The sequence below is a fragment of the Schistocerca cancellata genome, chromosome 11 (genome assembly GCF_023864275.1).
Source record: "Schistocerca cancellata isolate TAMUIC-IGC-003103 chromosome 11, iqSchCanc2.1, whole genome shotgun sequence".
NCBI lineage: Eukaryota > Metazoa > Arthropoda > Insecta > Orthoptera > Acrididae > Schistocerca > Schistocerca cancellata.
In genome coordinates, this window is record NC_064636.1 from 114,433,598 (window position 1) to 114,456,294 (window position 22,697).

The 22,697-nt window shown below is 39.9% G+C and overlaps 1 protein-coding gene across 2 annotated transcripts in view; it reads left to right on the forward strand.

Annotated features, from left to right (window-relative positions):
• The first annotated feature begins 364 nt into the window (after nucleotides 1-364).
• LOC126108504 (zinc finger protein 436-like) overlaps nucleotides 365-22,697 on the forward strand; it is a 177,454-nt gene continuing 155,121 nt past the window's right edge. The window contains exons 1-3 of one of the 2 annotated variants that reach the window (XM_049913769.1): nucleotides 365-586; nucleotides 2,115-2,204; nucleotides 16,946-17,008. In XM_049913769.1, coding sequence (XP_049769726.1) covers nucleotides 575-586; nucleotides 2,115-2,204; nucleotides 16,946-17,008 — 165 coding nt within the window. In that variant the 5' untranslated portion in view covers nucleotides 365-574. The remainder of the gene's footprint in view (nucleotides 587-2,114; nucleotides 2,205-16,945; nucleotides 17,009-22,697) is intronic. The other variant, XM_049913770.1, reaches the window with a different exon arrangement.

Below are 22,697 nucleotides of genomic sequence, written 5' to 3' on the forward strand. Positions count from 1 at the left end.
CATCCACTGACGATGAATACCTTTGGTTGTAGAACAGACAGTTGTGTCATGAGCAAACACAAATTCTTATTTGTTTAACTCTTAGACGTTTTCGAGTGCAGTTATACGATCATCAGGGGGTTAATTTATTTTATTAGTGTAAAATACTGACGTTTATGTGGCTGTCTGACTTATGTAGTATAACTGATATTTTCCTCTAGTTCGTCATTTTTTGTGATTCAGCTTTTTCATGCCTCTAGAGAGAATGTAAAATATGCTTTGCAATATCCACAGAATCACTGATTGTCGAACTTGCATCAAAAAATGGAAAAATACGAACAAACACCCCAAGATGAAAACATCTTTCGAGTTAGGTACTCATCATTAAGCAGCCTCCGCCTGGCCATTCTAGCAAAGTGGTCGCCATCTTGTATCTAATAGAAAAATAAAAATATATATATGAACCACTTTCTCCGTCCTCCGAGCAATAAAAAAAGTGAGGAGGATTATATACATGAAAGAACGAAAGACTGATATTTATTTTCGAACATAAACCCAACTACAATTTCCTTTCTATTATAACTGAGTAGGGCCCATGAAGCAACTTGTGAGTATATTTTTATGAAACACTCGTATCTATTTCTATCAATATCGTAACAGTTTAATATGATTTAGCCGACAAACTTCACTGCGATGTTATCGACATCTGAATAACTGTGGTTGGGTAACGCTTGGAAAAATGTGGTGACGGTGTGTCGAGAGAGACAGCTTGTGCAGTTGTTTTAGGTTATGTTAACTCGATAAAACGTCGCTGTTAACTTCTATGAAGTTCCAAGTTATGAAAAATATTACACGTACGCCGGCCCATATCGTCTTGTAAAGTGCCCGGTAATTTGTCCACATGACATGAAATCTATGCCTATGTTTTTCCGTAGTTTGTAAAAGGCAGTGTCTTTACCTTGCGACCTCAAGTGAAAATGAAAATCGTCGTTAAATACTTCGTGATGGGCGAGAGAAGACGTGTAATGAAATTCGTACAATCACTATACTAGTATGTTTATGTTAACTTGCTTACCGCCGCTGATGATGTACCTAGTTGTGAAGAGACAAGAAGTGTGTTAGCTGTGTAGCTGCTCGGGATTATTGCGTGTGAAATTGGGTACTAATCTTAGTATTTCAGATTCAAATACCAGTAATTTATACATCTTATCAGATAATGTTTGTATTGGAATGAAAGAAAATGCTGTAGAAGGTATTAGGCCATGTCCGTTGTTTACTGTGGCTGTTCAGAAAGTTTTGAGCACTTCTCTAGTATGAATTTAAGTACGGGAACTATTAAAGATTCGACATTTGTATATACAGTAATGATGGGGATGAAATGCATATTAAATTGCCTGATAAAAATGCCGTCTGAAGGCTGCTGAATTCAGAAGGGGAAGAATTTCATTTTATGCCTGCAACTTAATAAGTGAGTGAACAGTGTATAGAATGACATCTGTGTTCAGAGATTAAGCCTTTCAGTGTCTTATATGCGATTAAGAAATACAAATTCTCATTTGTTCTTGGTTATATCAGTAAGAATCGGATTATGAATGTGTTGGATGACAGCATTCATTATCAAACGTCTATAGTATATTTAAAAGCATTGAGCTCACAGAAGGCTGCAAGCTTCATTTCAAATTTTCTCATCATATGTAAAATCGAGGTTGGCCGTAGTAAATTGTTTTATTTTGTAAAATGTCTTTGCTTGATGAGTCGCTTTGCATGGCCATATTGCTGAAATTAGAATTCATTTGGAAAGCTAAATATTCATGTCTTATAATGCTTACATTATTATAGTGTACCATTGACCCCTGTTTCAAAGAAACATCAATATAATCATTTGTTTCCATTGCATGTGATATTGATGTGACATTTTGAGGTAATTTGTTTAAACTCTTCTTAACCAGAGAAATGTCGATCTGTTCCCATAATTACAATTTCTGTTTTCATCAGGTAGTGTTAAATTTGTTTTGTGTGCACTGGCTCATATGTTGCTCTCAGTCTTGGAATAAAAAATGCTGTTTGTGAGTTGTATCTTATAGTGATAATGAATTTTGAATATGACTACTTTTATCTGATTCCTTGTTTTTCAGGGCCTTCACACTGCAGCAATGGATTACAGAAACATTATTTGGATAAAAACGGAGCCAACAGACGAGATATCGACTGTGCCAGACTCCACTGTAAGTAGTTTTCTTGTATATCTTACCATTGTTTTAATAATTTCTGTGTGTAGTATTGTGAACGAATTAACATAAATCAGTGATATGGTTGGAAGTAAGGAGAATGCAATGTAGTACAGAATCCAGATCTTTTTGTTAAACGTAATGATCCACAACACTGTGAATAAAACGTGTGTGTTGAACATAGACAGAGGGAATAGTTTGGATTAAATATTTAGCAGAAGCTAGAGAATTTCTTAAATCACTACTCATTGACATTTATAATACATAAGCATAAACATGGAGCTTATTCTGATCTGCTTCTTTTAAATATCAACTTTAATTTGCAGCTAGAAGGTTAGGTAGACTTCCAGTAATTTATTTATTAACATTCGATGTTTGCTGGCACATAAAATATTTGTTTTGTAAGTAAGGTTGAAGAGATGTTTACTGTGATCACTGGTGTGATAATTAAGCTTCTGTATTCTAATATATACATTAGCAGTTCTCTTTGAATATGTAAACAGTATGTCAGTAAATTTCATTTCATGTAAAATTCATTACTGCACCTCAATAAATAGTTGATAGCACTCTGCTTGCACTGTGATAGGTTACAATTTCAGTGATATTGTGGGTTGAACCAATCGATACCAGGCTTTGGGTGTAACCCTTGGTGAAATGATGTGGCATATGATGTCATAGGTGCACAGGATCAACGGAAGCGACCGATTCCACTTGTTGCTTTGGCTTATGACATAATAGTGGTATTGTGATGTTGAGTTGGTTTTATTTGTAGATGTTGAGTTGCTTCTGGATGGTGTCCTGTGAGGGTGGAAGTGGACACGCTGAGTTTAAGGTGTGTACAGGCTTCATTTGAGTTTCGGCTTGTATTGTGCTAATGTGGTCTTCAGTTCAAGTAGTTGGTGGGGCAGTGTGGGTTGTGGAAGTGTTTACAGTGAGTTATTAAGGTTTGTTTATATATTTGGCATTTTTGTTACGTCTGATTAGATTGGTGTTGGTTGGGCATACAGGGGTCTATGATTTTTATTGATTTTTTTCTTGGGTGTGGATATGACAGTGAAATACATGAGTGCATCGTTACATTCTGCGAGGGTGGTGATATGGTGTATGTCACACAAACGGTTTCTGCAGATGGGTGGCCTTACTGCTGAATGTGTTAGGTGTCACATTTGTGGCGACAATATGAGGTAGATCAAAGTTCTGGCGGCTTAAACCTAGTTTTGATGGGTCGACCGAAATGTCCGATCCCACCCATCGGCTTGGACCCGTGATGTAAGGCTGTTGTGGTGTGTGACGTCACGACGGCGCGGAATTTAGTTTGAGAGAGTGGCCTGTTTGTAGGTGTCGTTTTGATACAATCGGTGGTGCTCTCCGGTTGTGTGTTAGGTGATGTTTTAGGTTTTGTTTGCTAGTGTGGCGTCGTGTGTGAATTGCTTTTTTTTTTTATGTCTTTGGTAGGTATGGATATGACTGACAGGGTCAACAGTTTTCGGTTGTCGGCTATGATGGGGGACAGTGCGTTGTCTCTAGTAAAATTTCTTCAACTATTCGGATTTTTGGATGAAGTCGTGAAGTGTTCAGTATGTTGTGAAGAAATGAGGCTTACTTAAAGTTCTGGCGTCTTGGACCAGGGACGGCTGTATGTGGAGATGTCGTGAGGATAACAGGTCAAGGGAAGTGTTCGCTCCCAATGTGTGGCTGTGAATGTTTGTATTGGTATCGGGAGATGTTTGTGAGCTATATAGGTCAAGGGAAGTGTTACGTCCTAATTTATGGGATCGGGAGCTGATGTTGAGCTATATAGTTCAAGGGAAGTGTCTGATACCAGATGATATTGTCTTTAGTGGTATTTGAGTACTTTTGTGATGTCAGTTTTTTTCCTCGTTTTGTGTGGTTTTGTATTTTGGTGGGTGTCTAAATTTGTTTATATTTAGTTTGTCCCCACCCAAAAACCACCTATTTCCCGCACTTGTCCCGTTAGTCTTGTTAGGCTTTTTGTGGAACGTGTGTGTGTGTTTTAGTTTTTCGATGTATTTTCGTCCTCATAATGTGTACGTAACAACTTTATATGTGCCATATTGGAATCGTGGTTTATGGTCGTTTCCGCCATATTTGTGACGTCATGGATCAAAGCAGACGGGCAGGATTGGACGCTTCCGTATTTCCGTTTCGGTGCGGGCAGTGCCGGATTAAACCTAAGCTGTTTCAGCTCTTCTTTTAAAATCAATCAATCAATCCGGCAGCTCAGACCAGGGACATGTATATGTGACGTCAGTGTGAACATACCTGGAGATCTATGAGATGTGGTACCTGGTTTGAGAAATTTAGATTAGCCCTGTGGGAGATTGTCTTGCTCTCTTATTATTTTTGTTGTAAGTCCTTTATAAATGTTTTTGCATATGAGACTGCTGTGAGAGAGAGAACTGTTTTGGATTGGATATCTGTTTGTCAAGAGGTTTGTTCAGAATACATGAAATGTAGCAGGAAGTTGGTTGGGCCAGGTGTGGTTGATGAAATTGATGAATCACAGAATGGGAGGGGCATTTTTCTGGTTGGTTTGTGGGTGTTTGGGGGGGGGGGGGAGGGGGGAGGGTAGTTGTTACTTCAGGGGATGGGTATGCTGATTGTGTTTTTATGGTTCTACTGAGCTGTAGTAATAGGTAACTGGTGGGTCTAATTGAAGAATATATTGAGGGGGTAGCACTATTGTTTCTGATGCATTTTCGTCGTATTGGGGTTTGGGGACAAGGGTTTACAATCATTGACAGTACTGAGTTTAAGGATTGTGACAGTGAGGCTTGTAGTTACATGATAGAGGGGCTTTGGGAGCAATTAAATCTGTTATAAGGAGGGGAAGAGGCACTCTTACAACCTGCAATCTCATTTGGATTACGCACTCTTACAACCTGCAATCTCATTTGGATTACTATTGCTGACAGAAGATTTTTTGAGGGGAGGATGTATAGGCTGAAGATGGTGAGTTAAGGTTTTCTCTCTCTGTGTGTGTGTGTGTGTGTGTGGGGGGGGGGGGGGGTGTAATGGAATGTTGTAATGTAAACTTTTTTGGATATTATTTGTTTCGGCATAGTGTAGTTATTGTTGCGTATTTGACTTATCCCCACCCTAAAACCCCAATTTTTTGTGTTTTTCCCGTTAGTTTCACTTTATTTTTGGAGTGAAACATTGTATCATACTTATTTTTCTTTGCGTTTGTTTGCATGTGTATTTAGTGACATCATTGTAACCATTTTGTATACGCTGGAAATAGCTGCTTCCATCTCATGGTTCAGAGCAAACAGGTTGAATTGAATCCTTCTGTAATGCCATGCAGAGAGATATAGTAGAATACTGATAAAGTAACTCTGCTTGTATATTATGTTTTGAGTGGAAGTTGTGATGATGACCTTTACCATAGCCCATGCTGCATATTATTTTGGAAGGTGAAAGTTGGGTTTCGAGTAAGCAAAACCAAGTCCTCTGACCTGAGAACAACTATAATTCATGTTATCACATTTATTCTACCTCTCTTCAATATTTGCAAGTAGTGTATGTTTACTATTTTAATTGTGATGTCAGTTGAGGTGGTTGAGATTGGCAGGTTCAGATTTTCTAGCAAATACCTTTAAACATTGTGTTACAATTTGATAAGTGAGATAAAATTAAATAATAGTCTTATAAGATTAAAGTTGTATTTGATGAATACTAGTTTTGAAGATTTGAACCCTGCTTAACAATGGATATGTCACATGGAAGCTTCTCTCAAATATTGAGTGGATGGACTGAACCACCTTGGACCCTTCAAAAACCATATTTAGTATATCATGTTAATTGAAAGCCACTTACATAGCAAAAATACATAGAACCTCCTACACAGTCTGTGTATTTTATGTCATAAATAGATGCATTTGACCACTCTCCCCACTTTTCCAGCAGTTGTTTTTATTTGTTTGGCCAGTATCACATTGTAAGTCATTGTACCAAATGCGTATTTAACAGCTCTGTGTTCAAACTGAATATTGATGTATTTTATCCCTCTCTGAGGATTGTCCATTGTGATTGTAGAAGCGGAATGTGACTGTGAATTCAGTGTAAATATTCATGGTAGGAGAAAAAATGTTCTCTGCTACAGTGCCTTAATGTTGATAGTGGCATGCTATACTACGCAAACTCATACTGTGACAGAATGTGCTATTACAAAGATGTCACAACCCAGTAAGAAATAACAAATAACATTTATTAAGAGTATTTTACAAAATGGTACTTAACTTTGCTAAACTTTGATGCATGGCGGATGATGTCCTGAACATGATGCAGTGGTATCTAACTAATTTTGCAGTCTCTTGACCGTCTGATATTGCCACTGATAGAAATCTTTGCAAAGACTCTGTAATTGGTTATGGTTCTCTGTGAACAGCAACTGTAGTGTCAGAAGGTAATCTTCAGAGTATTGTGTGAGAATTGCCAGCTCTGGAACAACTGTCTGGCTGCTGGTGGGGAACTGTTATGTTTGTCCGCATCTGCATCCCATTGTATTTTGAGTCCGTCAGTGGGAAGATCCCTGTCTGCCCAGTGGAGGCAAAAGCTGTATAGTCTGTAGTTGACATTTTTCCTATTGGCTGTCTGCACTATGAGCAGACATACACAGTGTGCTGAAGGAGGTGGCGCAGAAGCAGGAAGAAGTGTGCGTTAGGGAGCACCATCTGGAGGCTGCTCGCATGGAACTGATAGATGTCAGGCAAGGGTTTGTGCCTGTGTGGTGATGTGGTATTTAGTGTGTACTTCTTGCCCAGTACACAAATTTCCCCAAAAAGTATGTTGTGAGGTAGCGCTAAGCAGGTGGCTAACTGCTACTGATGTGTACAAGGTGGAAGGCAAAAAGTATCTCCATCACTTCTTTTCTGTTTATGCCCATCCCAAAGAATGATATTGTGGCTGGGCTGTTACTACATAATAGGAGAGTCAAAATTTTCATTGCCTTTTAGCCAGCACATATTTACATTCCCAATCTACATCTGCTGCAGTCATATTAATTATTTGTGTGTTAATACACACACAAAACTTAATCATGTGATGTGCTGTTCGTTGTTGATAACAAGTATTATTTATTGTACTTTAATGTCACTGTCAACTTCTGGTGAATTACATTGCTTAAGGTGGGATGTAATGGGAAGTGTAAACTTTTATTTAATAAGTCATTAAAGCCATATTTATTAATTTACAAATCCAAAATTTTACATGTGTAAAGCAGCTGAGTTGTGTTTTAATGGAAAAATATAATAAAATATGCAGGATTAATATTTTTCCAGAAATTGTAATTTTGAATTTTTTATTGTCCTTTTATAAAAATCCATAACTCATTCTACTCATGCAATTAATCTGAAAATTTTATTGTAGGAGCCTGAGAAGGTTATAAAACCACTAAACTACAGTTATTAATTTATGGTACAAATTGTATCATTAACAGAGTTTTTAATTTTGCATATCCAAAATTAACTTTTTTTTCTACATACAATCATCTAAAAATCATAATGTAATAGCAGGATCTCGTAGTTTTTAGTTCTAGAGAGACAGAATTAGCACATGTACTTCTTGAGAAAAGGCTTCTAATAATGTAAGAGATGTAGAACAGAGAAAATGAGGTTCAAAGATTTTCTTCTCATACTTATACTTGTAATAAGCTTAATTCAATTTTAAAATCCGCCATGTTCTTTTCCCTCCTTTTTGAATCTGCCTGGCCTGAATTTGCAGGTAAGACACTGATTTATTAGCTTTCTTCACCCTGCTGTTGTCGATGGTGTAAAATACTTTTGTTGTAAACACACCAGGATCTGTACCAACTCTCTTCAGCACTTCAAATCTGCCATTATTTCTGTTATTGTAACATAAAACAGCATCATAGACACTTATTTTAAGTACTTCAAGTCCACAGAATGTCCTTTTTGAGCATGTAATCCAAATTAAATTATTGAGGCTTTCAGGCTTTCATTTGCATTTTGTGTCTTTCTGTGAAGACACTTCCTCAATAAATCAGGGTTTGCAAGAAACCTGAATGTGGGCTTCAATGCATTCATAACAGGTTCTGGTACCCCCCCCCCCCCCCCCCCCCCCAGGGGGTCCACAACTCTTTTGTGGATACGTGCGTGGCAAGCACGGGGCCCTGAGCTAGTGCCATTCTCTTTCCTTTCCGGGCTGCCCTACCCCCATTCCCCATCCCTTCTCGTCACCAATCCTCCCCCCCTCCCCCATACCTCCACTTCACACTCCCTCTTCCCTCTTCTTGGGAGTAATGTATCAAGCCTTCGTCTGGAGACAGACATTTGAAAACTCCAGGATCCTGTTTCCTTTCTTTCTCTCCATCCTCATGCTTTCTTCCTATATTGGTCTTTCCCTGCGTTCACTCTTCCCCGTGCTTTCATACCCTTACTTCTATCTCTGCCTCATTCTCCTTGCCCTATTCTCCTTGTCTTCTTTTCCGTGTCTTATTCTCTGCTTCGGCATTTGAGATTCTTTCTTCTGTCCCTCTAACCCTTTCTCTCTTTCCTCTCTTCTTTCCTCCCTGTGCGTGTCTGAAGGCCGACCCACGCGTTCACACACGTAGCCGGTGACGGGGTAATGCATAATTCCCCACACTGGGTACGCAAGTAAGGCACATACGTACCCCCTGGTAAAGGCCAGGCCCAGGGAGTGGTGATTGCCTGAGCTGTCACCTTCCGAACATGCCGATTGGTCCCTCCGTCAGTTTCTCGGGAGATGTGTCCTGAGGTGTGAACAACCACCTAAGGTGGGAGTGCCCTCTGAGAGGGCCCCCACAAAGACGGAGCGCACCATCGGAGATGCTGGCAATCGTGGGGGATTCATCCGCAATAGATTTCTCTTCTTCTTCCATGTCTTCTGCCCAAAAACGAAAGCTAGATGTAACTCCTGTTCTGAAAATTCTACCACCAGCACCAAAGTTTCTTGTTGTCACAAGATCTGATGGTCACGATTTCTCAACAGTCAACCCTTTTGTCATTGAGAAGGGTGTAGGTGCGATTGCCGGACCAGTGAAATCTTGTATTTGGTTGTGCAACGGTACCTTGCTGTTGGAGACAGAGAGCACCTTCCAGTCCCAAAAATAACTTCAAGCCACACTCTTACACACATTTGCTGTACAGGTGGAGCACACCTTGAATTCGTCGCGTCATGTGGCATGGTGTGTACCAGGTCACTCGACGGACTAACTGATGAGGAGATTCTGTCTTTCCTCTCTGATCAGGGAGTGATGGCCATCCATCGGGTTGTGAAAAGGATCGACAAGGACCTCATACCGACCCGAACTATATTCCCGACTTTCGACAATGTGCAATTGCCTTCACAAATTAAAGCAGGTTATGAGATCATTTCTGTTCGGCCGTATGTACCCAACCCTACAAGGTGTTACCAATGTCAGCAGTTTAATCATACACGGCAGTCTTGTTCAAGTGGGGCTAAATGCATTACCTGTGGCAGGGACGCCCATGAGGGTGACTGTCCACCTCCGTCCCCTCATTGCGTCAACTGTATGGACGACCATGCTGCCTCCTCTTGTGACTGCCCCATCTACAAAGATGAGAAAAGTATACAGGAAATTCAAGTGAAAGAGAAGGTGTCGACCTCGGCTGCTCGCAAGTTATTCAATAGCAGAAAGTCCACTGTGCTTCTGGCAGGTAAATACAGTACCGTTCCCGCCTCTCCTTGGCCTAACAGGGATTCGGTCGTCAGATTGGTCAGTGCTAAGATCGCTCGATCAATGTCTCCTCTTACTCCCACCGACCCTAAGGCTCAAACATCATCTGGTACTGCTAAGACAAGGACCTCTAAATCAGATGCTTGGACCTTCAAAAAAAGAACTGACACGTGAAGATTTCTTGCATACTCAAACTTCATAGCCATCAACTGTTCTTTCGACAAAACGTAATTCTTCAAAGAAGGCTCACAGAAACAAGAGTTCTCCATCTCCACCGAGGCGCGTTTCTTCTCCTGCGCCACCCAGCGGTTGCCGTCTCCGGCTATCTTTAGTTTCGCCAGGCTGCACCGCTGGTAGCCAATCATCTGACCTTTCACCGGCGGAGGAAGCTGCCCCTCCTGACCAGCTCAGGAAGGTGGCAGATGCAACTGTTGAGTTGATGGACCATGACTCGCCACCTATCAACTGCAGCAGCAGCGCTCCCTCAAAGCCAGGCCCTCAGCGGCCATCGAGATGACCCTTTCTTCTTTTTCTTTTCGTTTTCATAATGGCAGTTCTTCAATTGAATATTCGCGGCATTCGGTCCAACCGAGAGGAACTAAAATTGCTTCTTTGAATGCACTGCCCACTTGTCATAGGTCTCCAAGAAACGAAGTTACGCCCATGCGATTGTATTGACCTGGCACTCTATACCTCCATGCATTTCGACCTACCCCCTGTGGCAGGTATTCCGGCTCATGGAGGGGTCATGTTGCTGGTTCGGGATGATGTCTACTATGATCCAATCACATTGCACACAGATCTGCAGGCAGTTGCCATCCGAATTACTCTCTCCACTTTCACATTTTCCATTTGTACTGTTTACACTCCATCATTGTCTGCCTTTACTATGGCAGACATGATACAATTGATTGCTCAGCTTCCTACACCATTTTTGTTGATTGGAGACTTTAGTGCCCACCATCCCCTTTGGGGCCCTCCAGCATCCTGCCCGAGAGGCTCCCTCTTGGCAGACCTTTGCAACCACCTCAATCTAGTCTGCTTAAATACCGGTGCACCTACCTTCCTTTCGGACGCAATGCATACCTATTCCCACGTGGACCTCTCAATATCCACCATCCAACTTGCACATCAGTTCGAGTGGTATGCTCTGTCTGACACATACTCGAGCGACCATTTCCTCTACGTAATCCATCTCCTGCATCATACCCCTTCCCCATGTTCCACGAACTGGAACATCTACAAAGCCGACTAGGGGCTTTTCACCTCCCTGGCGACCTTCAGTGATCAAAACTTCTCCAGCTGCGATAGTCAGGTTGCATACCTCACGGACGTTATTCTCACTGCTGCTGAATATTCCATCCCCCGTACTTCCTCTTCTCCACGTTGAATCCCAGTCCCCCTGGTGGGCTACAGCATGCAGCGACGCTATTTGTGCTCGGCGACGTGCTTTACGCCCCTTCCAATGCCACCGTACGATGGCGAACTGTATCAGTTACAAACGACTCCTTGCACAATGTTGTCGTGTTATCAAAGGAAGCAGAAAGGCTTGCTGGGTGGCTTTCACCAGCTCATTCAACAGTTTTACTCCTTCTTTGGTTGTCTGGTGTGGCCTGCACCAGCTATCTGGCACCAAGGTCCACTCCCCGATTTCTGGCCTGACTGTAGCGAATGAAGTCCTCGTGGATCCTGAGGATGTCTCAAATGCCTTCGGCCGCTTTTTCAGGGAGGTTTTGATCTCTGCCCATTACCACCCTGCCTTCCTCCCCCAAAAACAAGCAGAGGAGGCACGGCCACCTTCTTTCCAGTCTTTGGATCATGAAAGTTACAATGCTACCTTCACCGTTTGGGAACTCTAAAGTGCACTCGCCCGGTCCCGATCCTCTGTTCCGGGGCCCGATGGTATCCATATTCAGATGCTGAAGAACCTTTCTCCTGCAGGTAAAGGCTTTCTTCTTTGTGCCTATAAATGCATCTGGACTGAAGGTCATGTTCCCACACACTGGCGTGAAGCAATTGTTGTTCCCATACCCCAACCAGGATAGGACAAACACATTCCTTCCAGTTATCGCCCCATCTCCCTTACCAGCTGTATCTGCAAGGTAACGAAGTGCATGGTAAATTCTTGATTGGTTTGGCTCCTTGAATCTAGACGCCTCCTTACCAATGTCCAATGTGGCTTTCGTAGGCGCCTCTCTGCTGTTGGCCACCTAGTTACCTTGTCGACCTCCATTATGAACAACTTTTTGCGTAAGCGCCAGACGGTGGCTGTGTTCTTTGATTTGGAGAAGGCTTATGACCCCTGTTGAAGGGCGGGCATTCTCCGCACCATGCACACTTGGGGCCTTCGCGGACACCTCCCTCTTTTTATTAATGCATTTTTAATGGATCGAATGTTCAGGGTACTTGTGGTTTCTGCTTTGTAGATGCCTCTCGCCAGGAGAATGGCGTGCCCCAGGGCTCCGTTTTGAGCGTGGCCCTTTTTGCAGTAGCTATCAATCCAATAATGGATTGCCTTCCAGCTGACGTTTCAGGCTCCCTTTTCGTGGACGACTTTACGATCTACTGCAGCACTCAGAGAACATGTCTCCTGGAGCACTGTCTTCAGCATTGTCTAGACCGTCTATATTCCTGGAGTGTTGCTAACAGTTTCTGTTTTTGTGGTGAGAAAACGGTCTGTATGAACTTCAGGCGTTACAGTTTCTTCCCCAATCCTTTCATCTTGGTCCCGTTGCTCTCTCATTCGTGGAGACAACAAAATTTTTAGGTCTTACATTTGACAGGAAACTTTGCTGGTCTCCACGTGTGTTTTACTTGGCTGCTCATTGTACCTGTTCCCTAAATGTCCTCAGTGTTCTCAGCGGTACGTCATGGGGAGCAGATCGAATGGTCCTGCTTTGCTTATATCGATCCATTGTCCGATCAAAGCTGGATTATGGGAGCTTTGTCCACTCTTTTGCCCGACCGTCTGTCTTACGCCTTCTAAAATCTATCCACCATCTGGGGTTACGTCTGGCGACTGGAGCATTTTACACCAGCCCTGTTGAGAGTCTGTGTGCCGACGCTGCCGAATTACCGCTCAACTACCAGCGCGATATGTTGCTTTGTCGGTACGCCTGCAGACTGATGTCAATGCCCCACCACCTGTCATATTTCTTCATCTTTGACGACTCTTTCGCCTGCCAATACAGTCTGTGTGTCTCTGTCCTGTTACCTCCTGGAGTTCGCTTTCGTCGCGTGCTTCAGCAACTTGATTTTACCCTCCCTACGACTTTTCGAGTGGGTGAGAGCCCAACGCCACTTTGGCTCCAGACTCAGGTTCACGTTCACCTTGAAGGAGAGGACCCCAGATTCGATATACTGCTCGAGGTTTGTCGAACTTCGTTCGAGGCTCACTAATAACATCTTTATTTACACAGATGGCTCCAAGACTACTGCTGGCGTCGGATGTGTCTTCGTCGTTGGGGATGATACCTTTCAATACCGGCCCCTTGACCAGTGCTCAAGCTTTACAGCTGAGCTTTTTGCTCTCTATCAGGCTGTACAGTATGTCCGCTGCCATCGTCATTCTCTGATTCTTTGAGCGCCATTCAGAGTCTCTGTGACCCATATTCGGACCATCCTCTCGTGCAATGAATTCAACGGTCCCTTCAGTCACTAGCTGATACTGGCGCTTGTGTCCTTTTTTTTGTGGGTTCCTGGCCACGTTGGTGTGCCTGGGAACGAAGCTGCTGATGCTGCGGCCAAGGCTGCTGTGTTCCTGCCTCGGTCAGCTTACTTTTGTGTCTCATCAACTGACGTTAGTGGGGTTAGGGTCATCAAACCGATCCTGATGGCTTGGACGAACTTCTCACACCCTTCCTGGCGAGAGGAGGTCATTTTGGCCAGGTTGCGGATTGGGCATTGACGATTTAGCCTTACCTTACAGGAACTTTTAGCTGATGACACTCGAGCAGCTGCTCGTATTCTTAGTTTTATGACATTGACAGACTTGTCCAAGAAAATCTAACTCTTTTATTTTGTTTATCTGTGTCTTTGTAAGTACATCCTGTTGTTGCCCCCTTGCGTTTTTCTATGCTATTAGTGCACTAACATTTGTGACTGAGTGCTAATGACCTTAGTAGTTGAGTGCCCTAAAAAAAAAGTTCTGGTAATTAGTGTTTATGTGAATACATCCTATTTCTGTTGTTGAATGTACACCAATCGCCTATTGGACACAGTGGTGCATTGGTGTTTTGTCAGTGGATAGTTTGTGGAAAAAAAATTGCCCACACAACATGCCTCATTACCTCCAAATTGTGTGGGTTTTTCCTGATAGCTCTCCCATAAAATAAATGAAGAGAACCAGTTTCTTTAAGAGTAAGCCTGCTTTTTCCTCCTAGTGGTTTTCCAGCTTCATGTACTTCACCTTTCTTCTCTTTCAGCAAGTGACGAAGCTTACCTCCAAGCCTCTTTTTGATTTGGCAAACACATTTCAACTTTTCTATTGTTGTATTGTACAGATTTTTATCTGTCACAGCTTTGAACAAAGAGGAGTTCCCATCATAAAGGTATTTAGTATCTCTGGCACCATACTGGTCCTCAGATCTGGAAAACATCCTAACAACTGCAGCAGCCTCCATGCCCCCACTTGAGCCACTATAATTATTAGAGCATGCTACTGCATGCCTTTCTTTCCACAGTTTCTCACTGTCTTCATTGTTGGACATTTTCCTTGTTGCACAGTTGTGGCAGTATTTAGACATAATTTCTACATCGAAAACTTTACCTGAGTCAATACCTATAACAGATGCAACTCCGTATAGGGATGAGTGATCCCTTTTCATCCAGGTCCCATCTGCAGACACACGTGGGTCAGTAACATTTGTAGGATATTCACTGTCATGAATACCGACTCTAGGATCTATTTCTTCTTCTTCTTTTTTTTTTTTTTTTTTTTTTTTTTCCACCAATTCCTCAACTGCTTTCTTCATAGAAACTTTGGCAGTATCGCATACACATCCAGACATTTCTTTATTTATTTTTTCAAACCTTGCACAAGTTGGAGGCATGTTCAAGGAACCACAAAATAAATTCTGCCTTGTCCAAAGCATCTCATAGCATATGTTAACCTAAAATTGCTTTCATATGTACCAGTGTCGATTTTTTTGGAGGAGGAAAATGAAAATTCATAGCCACATAAATTACAAATTAATTTAAAATCACAAGCTATTCCCACTCTTCTTTCTTCAATAACAATTGTGCATTCTGTATTTTTACAGCTAATACATGAACATGAAAACTTTATAGCCTGACAGACAAGCTCTAACCTGGCAGACAAGATCTAAATCAGTAAGTCTGAATCCAGTGGTATCCATATCATCATTCACACACCTGTACAATTCTCCTATTCCAAATTTTGATGTGGAAGCTTAATTTCGAACTACGTCCTCTTTTTTTGTTTTAAACCGATTTCCATGAAACCTCCATTTCCTAAACACAGTTTTTCTACTACCCATTATGCATAAATCTTGACTTCCATGTGAAGGTTTGCAAATTCAACCTTCGTCCCATAATGTGTGTTGGTACTGTCAAAATGTAAATAGACCACATGCGACAATGTTTTCAGGCAAAGGTCTAAATGTCAGCCAAAGTTATCAAAAGAAAATATCCTTCACACTGACAAACTCCGCTGAAGCAAGCAGTTTCCCAAATGTTAGAAAAGGTGGGAGTGGCCGCAAGTGCAGAGCAGTTTAACAATTTAAAGGCATTTCTGAAGCTACTATCATCATAAAATTCACACACAACATAGATTAAACTGTGTAGATCAAGGAAATAATATTTTTGAAAAATATATTTTTTGGACCAAAATCCATTACATCCTCAATTAAAATTAATGCTAAAACGTAGTTCTTGTTCGTTTTCTTTAAATGTGGCAATATCATCCAGTTTTAAGGCTGAAATTTAATGGGAAAACTGAAACAAACTTTTCTGTCCCTGTGAATTTTGTGTTCCGTCTTTCAGCTCACTCACCTAGAAGAATTCAGGAGAAGCAACAAAAAACACAAATGAAAGAACTCACACAAAATTAGCCCTTGCAATATAACGGGGTAAATTGACTACCTAACCAAGAAAGTCTTCCTTGAAACGGGTCAGTCTGTGTAAGCTGAGCCTAGGACAAACAGGGTACGGTTGAATATCCCCCAACTCCCAGCCCCTGAACTTTGAAAATCTCATTTCTCTACATTTTTGTGACTTCATTGTAAGAATTGTCTTGCCTGTACCCAGGACATTTTGTTACTGAGCGGGTTTGTGTATCATCCATAGGTATAAGAAAATCACCTGTTGAGAAAAAGTCATTTGTAACAATATTACGAAAAAATAGATGAGCACTTACTATACAGAAGAAACAGTGAGTAACACAGGGGCAACAGAAAAACTTATTTTGCATTTTAACTTCTGGCCAAAAGGCTTCCTTTCGATGTAGAAAACGCCCATACACATTTGCACAAGAACAATTTGCATACACATACATGTGACCACTGTCTCTGGCCACTGTAGCAGTCTTTTCACTTTGCGTGTCTGAGACTCAGCATCTTCGCTATATGGTGAGTAGTGATCTACCTTCATATTATTGTTTTTATTCAATCCTTTACTTTCCATTACTTGGCAAATGGTTTATGATATATATGACACATCTCTTCTATGTGAATATCGATAACATAAGGGAAAGATGAGACACTAAGTTGCAGGCAGACACAGTGAAAAGACACTTACTGATTACCTTAGTAAGAAAAGGACGAAACTAATGTGTAAGTTTCTTTTCATTGTATCTGTTTGCAGTTTAACATGTCATCTTTACAGTCAGCAGCATTCTATCTTTTGCTGATATCCCAACCTGGAGTTTCCATTGTTCAAAATAATTCCTGTCAGAAAAAAGAACTAGTAATAAAATTATAATTATTGTTAAACTTAATAGTGTCATACGTTTTACAGAAAACTATTAAAATTACAACTGCTTAAGCACACTAATTATGTGGTTTTATTATTACCACAGGTCCAGGTTTGCCCATCCACTGTGAACGTGAAAGAAGAATTGCAAGAGTGTGTGAATCAAGAGGTAATTCAATAATTTATGTAACTATATAAAATTAAGCACATTTGAATTGTGCCACAGTTGTTATCATAATGGGAATGGTAAGCAATGCAGCTCTCCATTGGCGTTCAGGTTTTCACTGTAGTGCCTGTAATGATTACACTCATTGTAATATTATAGGCCCCTGGCAGAAAACTAGGGAAAGCAGGCAAAATAGAGCATTATAATTTACACTAAATGAACTGAAGTATCGGTAAAAGTTAAATTTGAACCTCCTCCCTTGTATTTTTGAGTATGGCATGGAGATAAAGATGGGGCTTCACTACTAGTCAGCTTATTACCACCACAAGATTTTTCTGCTTTTACATCCATTAACTTTGCCAACTCTCAACCAAATTGTCACCTTCAAACATAACCTAGATCTCAGACTTAGCTACAACTCAGACTGTCACCACACCAAAGACTTGGGGGGGGGGGGGGGGGGGCGTCATCTCTTAACATTAGCCGAAGTAGTATCAGTGAGCTTGTGCAATAGTTTTAGTGTGTATATTTTAAGAATTAGTTCCTTGCATATGTCACTACAGATAGGAATTATGAGTTATTGTGATGATATACTTACGAATCAAAATATGAAAATTGCTGCCTTGACCGGGATTGGAGCCTAGATTCCACGCCTTAATGACTAGTTGTGTGAATTAGTCGGCCATCTAAGTATGCGTTCTGGACCCTGCCAAATTCTCATTGTTGTAGCATGTGATCAAGGCAGGAAAACCGTGTTCAGTTTTTTCTTTTGTCAAAAGCAAATTTCTACTTCATAGATTCAGTAATTTTTACTTGGAATAATTTCTTACTTCTCTGTCTTGAATTCTTTTTGGAATGTCTGATGAACTGTAAACATCTGGTATTTGAAACAATTATTTGTCAATATAAATTTATACATTTTTCCTTACATGTGGCAGATCACATAAACACATCTTCTGAATTCACAGTACATGTGTGTGGGGTGGGGAAGAGGAGGGAAGGAAAGCACAAAAATGTTGTAATTTCTGTAGTAAATATGTACACATGATGATGGAGGTAGTAAGTCCCTCAAAGGCTATTCAAAATTAGTATTGTAGTTAGATTTAGCAAGTATTTGTATTGCAAATAGTTTACTATTCTTTGTTGAGTGCTGATTATCACTATGAAAAACATTCATTTTCCTTTCGTAAGTTTTGTCAGTTTGCTTTAACTAGCCATCACTTTATAATTAGCAAAGATGCCATTTGTTATACAATCTTAAAATTGTTAGCATAGCTTGTGTAAATGACATTTTGTTGTAAAATAACCACACAAAGATTCTAAGTGTTTTTTCTATTACTCTGTGCCTAGTAATAACCTAGTGGTGATTGTCTGCCAGAACTTCAATGTAGATTCAAAGCCTCCAAAGTATACTTGGTTTCCTGGCACAATAGCCACAGTCATCCTAGTACTTCCTCTAAATACTACATTTACAAATACAGAGAAGTTATATCTTCTCCACACATTAGGCCCTCCTAAAATCTGGTGTGTGTGTGTGTGTGTGTGTGTGTGTGTGTGTGTGTGTGTGTGTGTGCGCGCGCGCCTGTGGCACCAGCATCCTCAGTAGAGACTACCTGCAAGCTCATGTAAGCAGGATTGTGGTGATGGCGGCATACATAAAACCATCTTGCCGTTTTAGAGGCCTGTTACTCAATACACACTGGACAGAAGGGAGGCAGATATTTCAAATGCTCAGGGCCAATTTTATAAAGCAGTTGATCATAGATTATGGGAAAAAATCGTCACATTGAACTCTGAAATCTGTATTGTACATACATTACCTGCAAATTAATATGCCATGTACTAGCATCACCTTTGACTAGGAGAATCTCAGGGGTCGAGTTAATTTCAATTGTAGTCAACAAATGATATAATAAAGACACTGCAAAACAATAGACTTCATGTTGTGTGACTACAGGTTGAAAAATTTTCATGCTGCTGGAAGAATTTTTATTTTTAATGATAGGCTAAGGAGAATATCTGTGATGTAAATAATAGCTGCAGATAATAACAGCCACCCTAAGAATTTCTAGAGAAGACTTCTAATAACGTGAAAAATTTACAGGAATTTCATAGACACACAACGTCATTGTAAAAAAGGGAATGTGAAACTATTTGCAATGAATAGCATGTGTATGAATTATTTGGCAGGGAATAATGATCATCCTTTACAGGAATCCACTCTGTACTCTAATACTGCATGTCAGTAGCCACAGAAGGACAATAATGTAACTACAGAATGCCAGTGTCAGTTATCAGTCATTTTTATTGGCTAAGGTGTAAACTAAGTTGTTTCCGTGGCTCTGTAATTGTGTAAGAGGATGGATCTAAACAGTTTAGCATTCAACCCTTGTCAGTCCAGTTTCCATTTTTTGGTTTCCATTTATTTTTCCTCTAATATTTGCAGGATGTTTTTTGCAAGATGTGAAGTTTCACCATGGGTTGGAATCCACTTTAAACTGTAGGCCCCCATACATCTGGAGAAGTAATTCTGATGAAAAGTCTGAGAAAGGCAAAGGTATACCACCTTTAAAACGTCTATACCCAGTGAATGTTTGTGCTGGCAAAACCAATCTTGGGATGGGTGACTGATGGTTAATTAGTTAGTAAAGTTGGTTTGTAGGTTCTTGGTCTGTGGATCATTTGTACAAGTAATTGTAATGATGTGGAATGAGTTGTCATAAGTACACATTATATGTGAGTATGATTAATGCTGACAATTTACCAGGTTCTTATTTTTAATGCAAATGTGAATTACCCACAACCTTTTTTGTGTAAACAGAAATCCTCCAGTAGAACAGAATAGTAGTGAGACTGAAAATTTTTCAGTTTTCAGATTTAATTTTTCTGGCTGACAGAAATTTTATATCATTGAGTAAGTGATCAAAAATTTTGGTGGCAACATTGTTCATCCCCATTTTGTGCTGAAGACAACCTCAGTGTGGAATAATGAATGTCAGTATGTTAATGGACTTATGTTCATCAATGTTCCTTTTGAACTGGATGGGATTATTTACAACCAAGTTCATGAGAGAATAAATGTACTGTGAAGCAGTAGTCAAAATGCCTGATTCCTTCAACAGATGTCTGCAAATGGTGCTGGGTGAGGAGCACATAATATTCTTACAGCAAGTTTTTGATCAGTGCAGACTTTGTTTCTTAGTGATAAGTTGCCCCTGAACATTATTCCACATGACATTATTAAATGGAAATATGCAAAATGTTAACTTACTGATTTCTCTCTTCCCAAGATTTGCCATGATACAAAGTGCAAATTTAGCTGAACCGAGTTGTTTTAGGGTTTCAAAAGTGTACTTTTTCCATTTAAACTCTCATCCATTCGGACACACAAAATGTTGTGGTTCCCAGTGTAGTTATTATTTCCCTACTTTGTGTTTATTATTGGTTTAGTGCTTCCTAATGTGTGTTGCAGAACAATAGCAGAAAACCATCCAGTAACACTGGCAAGAACTGTATCTACTTCTCGTTCTGTTGCTGTATATAGATTTTGGGTGATTACAAGACTAATGTCATCTGGAAAATTACTAATTCTGCTTATTGTATATTGGGCATTTTGTTGTTCACATGTATGAGAAACAATAGTGGGCCAACCAATGAGCCTTATGCAATACCGTAATTGATTTCTTTCGAATTGGAAGCATCTCCCGTGCTTATATTGGTTGGATTATTATGTACACTTTCTGCATCTGTTGATTAGATTAGGCAATATCCATTTGTCGGCTGTCCCATTAATTCCATGAAACCTTAGTTAACTAAGTTGTGATTCACATAATCAAGTGCACTAGATAGGTCACAGAGAAACTGGTGCTATTTTATTGTTCAATTCTTGTAAAATTTTATGAATGAATGCACAATGACTTTCTCAGTTGAAAGCCAAACTGTATTTTTGATATTAAAGTTGCACAGGAGAGATACTATTCTAGAGTGAATCACCATCTCAGAAACTTGGAAAAATGATGTCAGTGAAACATCTTGGTAGCTACTTACATCTCTGTTACACTTTGGTCACATAGTGGTTCAACAATGGTGTGTTTCAATATGTCTGGAAAAATACACTGTCTTTGTGATGCATTACATGTTTCAGAAAATACAACACATATCATAACAAGTCTTCACTTTGCTGAAAACACCATCAAGTACAGATGAAGTTTTATTTTTGAGAGAATATGTGATTTTCCTAATTTCAGAATGAGGAGTAGGTGAGACATCCATATGATGGAATATTATGTGAGTCGACTTTTGAAAATACCATTTTGATTTTACTCTTGAACTGCTTATCCCTGTGGTACAAAGTTTTGAAACACCCATCCACACTGAATGTTGCATAAGTTCTTGTTTGCATCATGTTCAGCAGACTTCTTAAGCTCTGAGTGACACCACAGTTTGCAGTATGTTCAGTTGAATCAAAGCTCTGCCTAAGAGCCAGTGCCAAATAACCATTAATTATCTGCCAAGAAACAATACATTCACTACCATATTGGTTATAAAGATTATTATCTACAATACCCACCAACTTAATACATCATTTGCTGTTTCCTAGAATTATGAGTACTGCAATGGTGAAAATTCTGTGCTCAAGAGCTATAAATGCTGAGAGCTGTGTATTCATGTTCACTTCAAAGATATCGATATCAGTACTCTTCCCCATGGAGAAGTGTCTTGCAGAATTTGAGAAGTTTCTTCCACCTCATGCCCTCCATCGTTGAAACACACAACCTCAAACAATTTTGTAGTTTATCTGTGATGTACAATTAATGGCTTGTAATCTATCCCTCCCTTCTTTGTTATCGCTACTGTCTACGAGGATGACGTTTTTTCATTAGATTCACGGTAGGTAAGATTATAACCAGCTTTTTGCCTAACCTATCATGTTCAGTTGAGTCCAATCCTTCATGTCCAGGGGGTCTGATTCTTGAAGCTGAAATTTTCCCATTTTAGGTTTTCATTGTCCAATTCATATAAATAAATTTGAAAATGTCTGTGCAGAACTTTTGTTTTTTCGATGATTTATTGTGTCTATTTTACTATATCACACTGTCTTTTGAGTTTTTACATTACCAAAGCCAAAATAACATTGATCATCCCAACTAAAAAAAGACCTCTGATCACATCAGAAGCACACTTATTTCCACTTCGCTCTGCGGTAATAACATTATTCCAGACGGACGGTTTACAATTTTTCTTGACAAATGAATTTCTGTCAGTTTAGATTATTATTTTATGATGAATCCATAAATAAACAGTACTAGATTGTGTGATTAATAATAAAAATTTGAAATGTGCGAAATGTTTCATAATTTCAAATGTTTTTTAAAAAAAGTATGTGTACATTCAGAGCTAGTAAATACCAATTGTAACAATGAAAGTAAAGTAATTTCTTTTCATAGGTTTTAACTTGAAATATAACGTATTGTGTGTAAAATTATATGAAATTTTTCAGAAAAACAGCTGATACAATTGAAAATTCAAAAAATATTTCCAGTTTCGGCTACTACTGTTAACGAAAACTGATGTTGGTGGAGGATGTCCCTTTACAAGCTGCAATCTTAGGAACAGTCAGGTCAAATGCTGATTCAGCACTTTTTCCAACCTCTTGCACCTAAATTAAATTAATGCTAAACGTTGTTCAGTT